Genomic DNA, 9964 nt, shown 5'->3' with positions numbered 1-9964 from the left:
GTTGTTGGGGCATAAAGAACTTTTTTTTTTTTTTTGATAATCGAAAAATGAGTGGTTGGGGGACTTGAATTGGCATTTTCCACCTAGGTATGACCATAGAGACACCCGACCCATTAGGCCAAGCCTACAAGAGCAAGGAATTTGGATGAACTATAGCTGTGCACCTAACCCTAATAAGGACACTAGTGAGCATGAGCCGAGAATATGGAGTTTTATTCCTAAGTACTTCTCATTGCGGATAAAAACCTAGAGACCTCCACCTCTCAAACCCATAAGAGGGAGCCCATGACCACTAGACCAACCACCCCCAGTGGTGCTACATAAAGAACCATAAGCCATAACCACTGTCAACTAAATATTAAAACCTGGAAAGTCACATTACAAACATAATCACTTTCACTTAAGATGTGAGGTATTCACATTTATTTTATTTCCTTAGAGGCCTTACCTTTGACATAAAGGGTCCGTTTGTTTTGGCTTCAAACTATTTCAGGAAATCATTTTCCATAAAACTGTGTGTTTGGTTGCGCATGGAAAATAGAATTTTTGGAAATGCATTTCATTTTACCGTAAAAATAAAGGCTTTGACCCGGAAATCATTTTACGTTTCTATTTTCACTTCAAACCATTTCTGGACTCAGACGCGTAGAGAGAGAGAGAGAGAGAGAAACAGTAAGGAGAGATCGCGTCGATCGCACCAGATCGCATCGGTCTCACCGGTCTCATTGATCGCAGCACCGCGCCGATCGCACTAGATCGCACCGGTCTCGTCGATCGCAGCACAATGCCGATCGCACCGCGCCGATCAAGCAAAGATCGCACCGGATTTGATGAATTTTTTGACCGAATTTGATGGTTTTTTTTTTTTTTTGGGTTTTGTTTCTTTTGTGTTTGTGGACTGAGAAATGATATTATATATTTGTTTGGAAGCTGAGAAAATGTGAACAACAAGTAGAAAATGTGTTTTCCATAATATTTTCAAGAACACAACCAAACACTAAAAAATATTTTTTGAAGTATTTCTTAAAATACCACCAAACACCTGAAAATATTTTCTTTTTTGAAAAAAATTTTCACCTGAAAATATTTTACACTTGAAAAACATTTTACATAGAACCAAACACAGCCAAAGACAAATCTCAAGTGCAAATTCACAAAAAGAATTCACCTTTATATATGTGAAATAAAGATAACAGTTCTAACGAATGCACTGAAGAATTTGATCATTTGTGTTACATTTAAGCTATTAAAAAAAGTTGAAAAAATGTCTATGTTATGAAATTAATTAGTAGTAATTTAAAGGATATTGAGGGCTTACTTTGAACAGTCGATGGAGGGGCTGATCTTGTAAGGACTATCGACTCCACATTTTTTTGGGAGGTTAGCAACTAAAGTAGGGTTGAGTCCAGAGATTTCACCAGCTGCGGCTTTAAAACAGTTGCAAGCGGCCTGGCGATCAGGTGTGGTCTTGGCCATGGTGTTGAGGTTTCTAACCCCTTGGCAACAGTTTTCAGGTGGAGGTGACGCAACAGTTTCTAACCCCATTGTTTTTTGTATTGTGAATGAAACACGGTAGTTTGAGTTATGTTGTTTGGTTATTTTTGATATACGTGTGGGTGAAAAAGTGTGTAATGTTGTTTAAAATATGAAAAAAGTTGCTAAAATTAATCTACCAAACACCCTATTAGTTTTTATATTATATTATAGATAGATTATGAAGAGATAGTCTTGACTAACTTGTTAGTTTGCCAGGCTAGAAAAGCCCAATAACGTTCCACAAAAATCTTGGATTTGGTATAGTGTTCTGCCATTTTTTTTTTTTTGGGGGTTTTTAGCCTAATGTGTACTGTGCTTTCCATTGAATGTCATCAGACTTCGAGTCCTATTTCGCGCGCTTATCATATTTTCCCTGATAATTTTTCATAGTATTTCTTTCAATTTCTTTTTTAGTTGTAATATTTTGCTTTTTTTTTTTTTATTTATCAATTTCAATCACATGGTTGTATTGATTAATGTGGTGTAAATAGTGTTATTTTCACAAAAAAAAAATTAAATTTAACCATATTAATTATATATAAAATACAATTGAATTTGATTAAAAACCATATAAATTTTATATAAAATACAACTGAATTTAACATGGTAAAAAGATCCATTGCAAATTAAAGACAAGCTTAAAATACATTTCAAACTCAGCCAAAAACGCAAGCTGAAGACACATTTCTATATATCCACTTATGTTTCCATCCTCTCAACAAAACAGAGCATTAGAAAAAATAATTTTTTATAAATAATTAATTTCAGCCATGGTTAATAGAGTGGTGAAGCTGATCTATATTTTTCCCCTAGGGAGCAATTAGTAAAGTTATATATATATATATATATATATATTACAAATTGGAAGAGGGAGGAGGGTTTTTTTTTTTTTTTTTTAAAACCTAGGGGGTACCATGGCATTGCTTTGATGTATACTTTATTAATTTTTACTACCAAAAAAAAAATGTATACTTCATTTTTCAATCTTTCAAATACTATTGAGTACTTAAAATCGATGTTCATCTAAAGTTTTTAAGTCCTATCTATTTAAATATACCACTTGAAGATAAGGGCGTGTATCCAATCTACCAACCCAATGAAACTAACTCTTTAATCCAAACTAAGGCCTTATGTTTGGTTTTTTGTGAGTTGGTGGGTTAATTGGGTTAAAATTTTATTTGAGTCTCGGTTATGATCGAGTTCAAGTTTGTAATTTTTTCAATTTATCTAACCTAACATAACCTAAGATATACAAATATTTTATTAATTTTATATTAATTTTTTAGTTTAATTTATTTTGGTATTTTGATAAATATGAAAATCTGAATTTAGGCATATTGCGTCAATTATCATATTTATTGAAAAAGAAATGTAGTAGTTGATGAAAGTCATATTTTTTCAAGGAAAATATTTAAGAACAACTTCTCCACCCAACCCAACTTCGGATTTAGTTAAAAAAAGAAACTTCTCCACCCAACCCAATGCACTGAGTACTGTTGGGAAAGGAATGGGGGGTTTGTTGGTAGTTGGGCCAAATTCAATGCTCTATTACGTTCTAGACTTTGGCAGAATTTAAGAAGCATGCAAACCCATATCGGCAGGGATTAAAATATTCATAGATAGTCTTTAATTAAATTATTTTAAAAGTATACTACTTGGTCCCTCCACAATTCAAAATTGGAATCGAAAAATAAAAAAAAAGTCCATACCCATTATTACGGTTGGTGGTCACTCCCAAAACAAAAACCCTCCGTTTACATAACAGATCATTATATGTTACTAGTATCAATTGTTTAGTTTTTTTTTAAAAAAAAAAAATCAAATGATTATGCTTTTTTTATTAACAAAAAAATTCAAATGAGATTTGAGTGCTTTCATGAATCTACCTATACGATTCCTTGGGGTGTATTTTCTGTTAGCACTACCTCAAAATATTTTATATCCCTTTCTTTTTAGTATTCTTTTAGAGTTTGTTTGGTTGGAGGAGTGAAAACGTGGAAGGATAGAAAATTAGTAGGAGAATGGAAAAGTGAGAAGATAGAAAAGATTTAGTTTTCCCTCATGCGTGTTTGGTTGGAGGGGTGAAAAAGTGAGAAATGAAAAACTCTTTTGTTTGGTTGAAAAGAAAAGTGGGAAGATAGAAAATGTAGTTTATATAAATTGACTATTATACTCTTGTTACATAATATGTAGGAAATATATTTATTTATACTCATTAAATAATATAAAATTTACCACATCATACATATAAATCTATATTATTATTTTTATTAGTATAATGTAAAAATTACAATAGTGTACCTATAAATTTAACTAGGCAAAAGATTTTGTAACCAGGATATTCCTATAACGTGGGCAACAAATAAGCTAAGCAATTCAACTGGGCAAAACTTAGAAATCAAAACTTGCACTAATAATTTAATTGGGGAACTGAGCAAATCAACTGGGCAAACTTTCTTCACCTGGGCAACACACCATTCAACCAATATTTAAATTTTCTTCACCTGGGCAACAAAACTCACCATTCAATAAATATTTATAAATTTTTTACTTGTTTCAAACTAAATTTATCAACACACTATATATATATATATATATATACATTCTTTCACTTTGTGGTCAAAGCAATCATGTTGAACATGAATGATATTAATTTCATTCATCCATAGCACAATGCAAGTTAAAATATTACATTATCTTCTAGTAGTGTCTTAACCGAAATACAAAGTCATCAAATATTGCTAATTATATAATATACTACATTCAGCCAACAAAAGTTAGCGAATCAAAAGTCAGCAAAATGTTAAGTTACATTGTTTAGTATTATGCAACTTAGCTACTACCGAAGTTAGTTGACAATTATCCAACCACTAAGGTTCCTTAGCATACACCATCTTCAATAATATTTGTTGGCGTAACTCACTAGTTGGAACACCAAAAAATGCTCTCATTTTTGGTTGGATCCTTGATTAGGAAGAGCATAGCATCAAGTTGCACGTCCATTGGTATTCCTATATTCACTAATTCAGAAAATACTCCATCCTCAGAGTAACAGCATGGATGTCCTCTCTCCATGATAGCAAGTCCCTCCTTAGCAATCTCATGTCCTTGCATTATAATAGCAAGTCCCTCCTTAGCAATCTCATTTCCTTGCCTTATACTTGCTGCCACATTATTAATTTTGGATTGAAAATTTTCCATTTGCTTTTCAAGCATTTCAACCATTTGAGGTGTTTTCTTTGCCTTCTTCGACGATGTCTCACATGAGTAGGAATGAGAGACCATTGGAGAATATGATTCTACATTTGGCATGCTAAACTCATCAAAGCAATCAATATTTTCTTCCAAATTTACGCTATCCTCTCTTTTCTTTTCCCATCGACGGACTTTCTCCTTTGCACTTATACAACCTTCTCCATTTGCCCTATCCTTGGAAAACAAATCAAACAGCTTCTCATAATGTTGAATTGGAGTTCTTTTCCATTTTTTAGCATTTGGGTTTGCCTATAAGAATTCAATACACACCTTTTAGTACTATTATTATTACAATAAAGTACCAACAAAATTTATCAACTTGATCTAAAAAAAAACATTTCAAAATATTAAAATAAATATAACTAACCTCTATTAAAGGTTCCCACACTTCATCTTCAACCTCAAAAAGTCCAGTAATTGGATTCCATGCAAATCCACTCATGTTCTTGAAAAGGTCATGACATGAATGGAAAGTACCTTTCAATGTTTTGATGCAATTCTTAAAGTTACCTTTCTCAGTTGCATAACCGAACGATGCTGAACACTTTTTAGACATATTTGAGTAAGCATGAGAACTCCATGTTCCATTAGGCCTATTTCCATTGTTTTGTTCCTCCAACATGACGTTAAGTAAACAGCCATGTCATCAGTCCATTTCCATTGCTTTAGACTCGCTATAATACTACTTACGATGGAATAAAGCATGGACATGACAACCCTAATCCAACCCCTCCATTGCTACCCCTAAATTTCAATATAGTTTAAAGTTTTACAACAAATTAGCCAAAGGACTTGATGGGAATGACGAGAATGGATCAAAGACGGGTATAATGCTACAGACGACCTATACCCCATGACGAGAGAAACATTGCCACGTCACTGACGAAGGCACCAAAATGATTCAATGCCAGCAGTAATACCTCGAGCGGTTACGACGCCAGTTGGGTAGACCGTTGGAAACATATTAAAGAACCATTATTCGGCCAGGAGCACCATTAAGCCAGGAATTAATGCCGCAACGGCTAGACACCCAAAAAAAAAGGTATATAAAGGAGAAGCACCATCCACATAAGGGGACAATTGCATAAAGAACAAAGTAATTCCTTTATAAAAACTCTATTTTCTTTTTGGGCTAACTTTGGCATCGGAGGTGTTGTGGCAGGCACCACACCGGTGACCGAATAAAGAAACTTGTCTTATTCGCAGGAGGGACACAGTTATCGTCTGGACGGACTCCCACCGACGGGTATTCATCTGGACGAACCTTCCTCAACTGATGATATTCTGCTTCAACAGGACTTATGCCTTTTTGGCTTTGTGGCCTCATTTCCCTATATGGACGAGGTCGATCACGTCGACCTAATAACTCTTTTTATGGGATGAACTTGACTTTCAAAAAGAGGGGAAAAATAAGTTCTTTAACAAATTTTTATATGAAAGAAACAATTATCAAGAAATATGCCGACACTGCATATAATTGAAACATTGAATATTCACCCTAGAAGCACTTCAAAGATTGGTATTTTTGGGGTGGGGTTGAATAAGTAATTACATAATTAATTAGTACTAGTGTGTTCAGTGTTATTGTTCAATCTCCCTAATCCATTGAAATCACCAATTATTTACCGTGCCCATTCTTGGGAGCAACGACATATATTTGTAGTATTATATGCAATTGTAGTCAATTCAATTGCTTGGTGATCTAAAATTGTTTTTTTATTCAACCACATCAAAGCTTACATTCCGAAGACTAAGAAGATTTTGATTAAGAGCATGAGGCCATCACATTCATATATGCATTGGATTTAGTTTAAAATCTGAAGCGTTTAACAAACAGTGTTTCGATCAAATGATGAAAATTGGTTGCATGATTAAGCAGGAGTTGTGGTTTCATTCAATGTCATTACTAAGCGTACAAGAGTTCTTAAATTAATCAATTAGTAATACAAAAATTTCCACATTTTTCGTTGTAAGATAATAGTAAAAATAGTGCAACTAATAAGCGTTTTAAAACAAAGGTCTAGTTAATGGGTATCTTAAAAAAAAAAAAATTAATAGACCGTTTTAAGAGCATTTTGATCCACTCTAATAGGAAATATAAAAAACTGTAAAAAAAAAAAAAAAAAAAACTTGTGTCTAATGTTTTTTTGCACTGGACACATTACGATGCAAAAACGTGTCTAAAACTAGACATTGTCCAAATTGTATCGTGTCCAATGCAAAAAGACACTAGACACAAATTTCACCCTAAAATGATTAGTTACTATTTTTTTCATAAAAATTTTCTTATAAAAAAAATATTATATCAATATTTTAATACGTTAGCTAATTTTTCCCTTAAAATAATATTGTAGTGCCAACTACAATTCAACATTTTAACAAATTGTGATAAATAAATTATTAAAAAAGTCGTGTCTTTAAAAAGGGAAAAAAATGGTGGTAAAAATTTAGGACTCGTTTAATACGTAGATTTAAATAATAATTTTCAAGTTTAAAATTTTTTTTTATAAAATATGTATAGATGAAAAAATGTATAAAAATTATTATTTGAAATCATATATCAAACACCTTCTTTTAATGTTCCATCTTAATGTCAAACACCATGCAATTATTTATCCACGTGTAGAAGTAAATAGTTGAAGGCTGCATGGCAGTTCTGCGTGAGTTTGTTTTACTCCTGCCATGTGTCTTCGTTCCAAATCACATAAGCCCACGTAAGAACTTTCGGTCCAAACATCATCTTTCTAAACAATCGCCATCTTTTTCGTGAGCCTATAGATAAAAATTTTAGCGTTGAATAAGAATTTTGAATTCGATTCCCAAAAGTTTTAGAAAAAAAAAATGATGTTTGTTATAAGAAAAACATTTCCCTAATTCATTTTTCTATCCCAAAATTTTTAACGTATTTAATCTTTGAAGTGCCTCCCATCAGTACCCTTGGTTGATCAAAGTCTAGTAACCTTGGTTGCTTAACATATTCCTGCTAGACATGTTGCTCAATTGGTATTCTTTAGTGTGTTTCCTATTTCCGAGATTTTCAGGGAAGTGGAAGGTGAGGCTCAAAGTTCAAACCGCATATATGTAAATGATATCATTATTACTGAGTTTTCACTTAAGAGTCCCACATCCTAAATCGCGGTGATAGAAGATAAAATAAATTTTTGATAAATTTTTTTAGTTTGTCCACGTCGTCTAATATTGAAATTGGATTTGGTTACGAGTTTTTGAACACAACATTGGGGTCCTTAGATAAAAGCATTGGGCATTGATCTGCAATTCATTTGTAAACACCATTATGTGATAACATCTAATTTTCTTGGCATTAGTACGAAAGCATTTCTATTCAAACATATCAATTTTATTGTTCTTTGCATCTCTACGATGTGTTATAGAGATGTGTGCCTTTGATGCCAGTACATTACATTTGTCTCATTTTCTTTTCTTTGTGTGGAACTATTTTCTATGGAAGTAAAAGAACGGTAAATGTAAAGTTTGTAGCACATGTAAATCGAGAGAGATTATCATAATCCCAAGTAATATATATTTTATAAAGATAGTTATTTCATAGAACAACAGAGTGAACTCATAGTAAAGACATACATAATAAGATGATCACAAAGACTACAAAGACAAGACCGTAACAATGAAAGAGAAGAGACTCGCTAAAGTGGAGACCCATCTGAACTCGACGCTATGTCTTTATTCTCAAAGCTACTTATATCCCTATGGTCGCAAATTGCTTCTCTATCGTCCTTACTTCACTCTGCAACACAAAACCAAAAAATTTCTAGTAAGGAAAAAAATAAAAGTACTGTCAAGAAAGAGTAATCTTTTACGTAACATTTTTTCACAGTGGTTAACTTCTAAAGCTGTTAGTTCTCACATGAACGGTTGCTGACACCATATTTTTGACAACCATTAAAAATGACTTAGGAAAACATTTTATTAGGATAAAAAAAAAAAAAATTGTTGATAGCTTTTTTATATTTTTCATGAAAATGGTGTCTAAACATTTTTATTATAGTTTATTAATCATTGTTTTGAGAACATCAGTTAAGATGTCCTAATAATTTATTGATAAAAAAATCTAACAAAGTCCCTGCACTTGGAATTGTTAGGCGGCTAGGGTGTACTTTGGGAATTTCCTTTTGTAAAACTTGTAGAGCACAAGTAGAATTCACCTTTCTGTTAGAGGAAGGTAATACAACGAATGCATCAAGTAATTCAATTTTGTGTTACAATATTTAAGCTACTACTTAAAAAGTTGAAAAATATATGTTAGGAATTTAAGTAGGTAAAAATCCTGTTATACGCAATTGTGCGTTACGTACACACTCAATATAATTTCAGTGCATGTGCCAGTGTGTACTTGCAATAAGAAATGTGTGATAATTTATTAATTACCCATTAATTAGTACTTAAAATTAAAAGGATATCGAGGGTTTACTTTGAACAGTCGGTGGAAGTGCTGATCTTGTAAGGAACATTGACTCCACAATTTTTAGGGAGGTTAGCAGCTAGAGTAGGATTGAGTCCAGAAATTCCACTAGCTGTGGTTTTCAAACACTTGCATGCGTCCTGGCGATCAGGTGTGGTCTTGGCCATGCCGTTGAGGTTTTTAACCCCTTGGCAACAGGTTCCAGGTGGAGGCGACCCACCATTACTCTTTAGGTATGTTAGGCATGGCATGAGACTCTTTGAAACTTGAGTGCATGTTATGCTGGCTTGGGCAATGGGTGCAGCAACAACTATCATGCACAAGAAAAGCACACATGCCAACTTAAGGTTAGCCATTGTTGAGGAAAAAGATTTCTTCTTTGGGAGCAATGGAATAGGAAAGTTGAGCTTGAATTTGGGAGTGGTGTGACTTTGGTGTCAATAGGTGCAGTGTTTATATAGAGGGAAGTGAATGGTGTGAACAAAGGCACTGAGTCTTGCGAAGGGTAACGTGAGTTTGCTGTTTGTTAGTGGTTGGGCCAAATTCAATGCTCTATTAGAGTATCCACATCAGTTGGTGGATAATTATGTATAATGCAAAAATTTCTCAATTTTACACATTTTGAGCAAAAAATTCCCTACATTAGTGGAGTTAAAACTGGGTAAAATCGTATAAAACCATCCACGAGCTACAGTACCATGTATATTTACACGACTACTGTAGCTCGTTTATACA

At 33.2% G+C, this 9964-nt stretch overlaps 1 protein-coding gene across 1 annotated transcript; it reads right to left on the bottom strand.

The window, feature by feature from the left end:
- Positions 1-8420: 8420 nt before the first annotated feature.
- Positions 8421-9610, bottom strand: LOC142611359 (non-specific lipid-transfer protein Cor a 8.0101-like). The gene is made up of 2 exons (XM_075783468.1): positions 9239-9610; positions 8421-8554 (listed from the first exon to the last, which is right to left on the bottom strand). The coding sequence occupies exons 1-2, from the start codon at positions 9583-9585 to the stop codon at positions 8545-8547; spliced, it is 357 nt and encodes a 118-aa protein (XP_075639583.1). The 5' UTR covers positions 9586-9610; the 3' UTR covers positions 8421-8544.
- Between the last annotated feature and the right edge of the window lie 354 nt (positions 9611-9964).

The sequence above is a fragment of the Castanea sativa genome, chromosome 9 (assembly GCF_040712315.1).
Source record: "Castanea sativa cultivar Marrone di Chiusa Pesio chromosome 9, ASM4071231v1".
NCBI lineage: Eukaryota > Viridiplantae > Streptophyta > Magnoliopsida > Fagales > Fagaceae > Castanea > Castanea sativa.
This window is presented reverse-complemented; position numbering and strand designations above follow the sequence as displayed.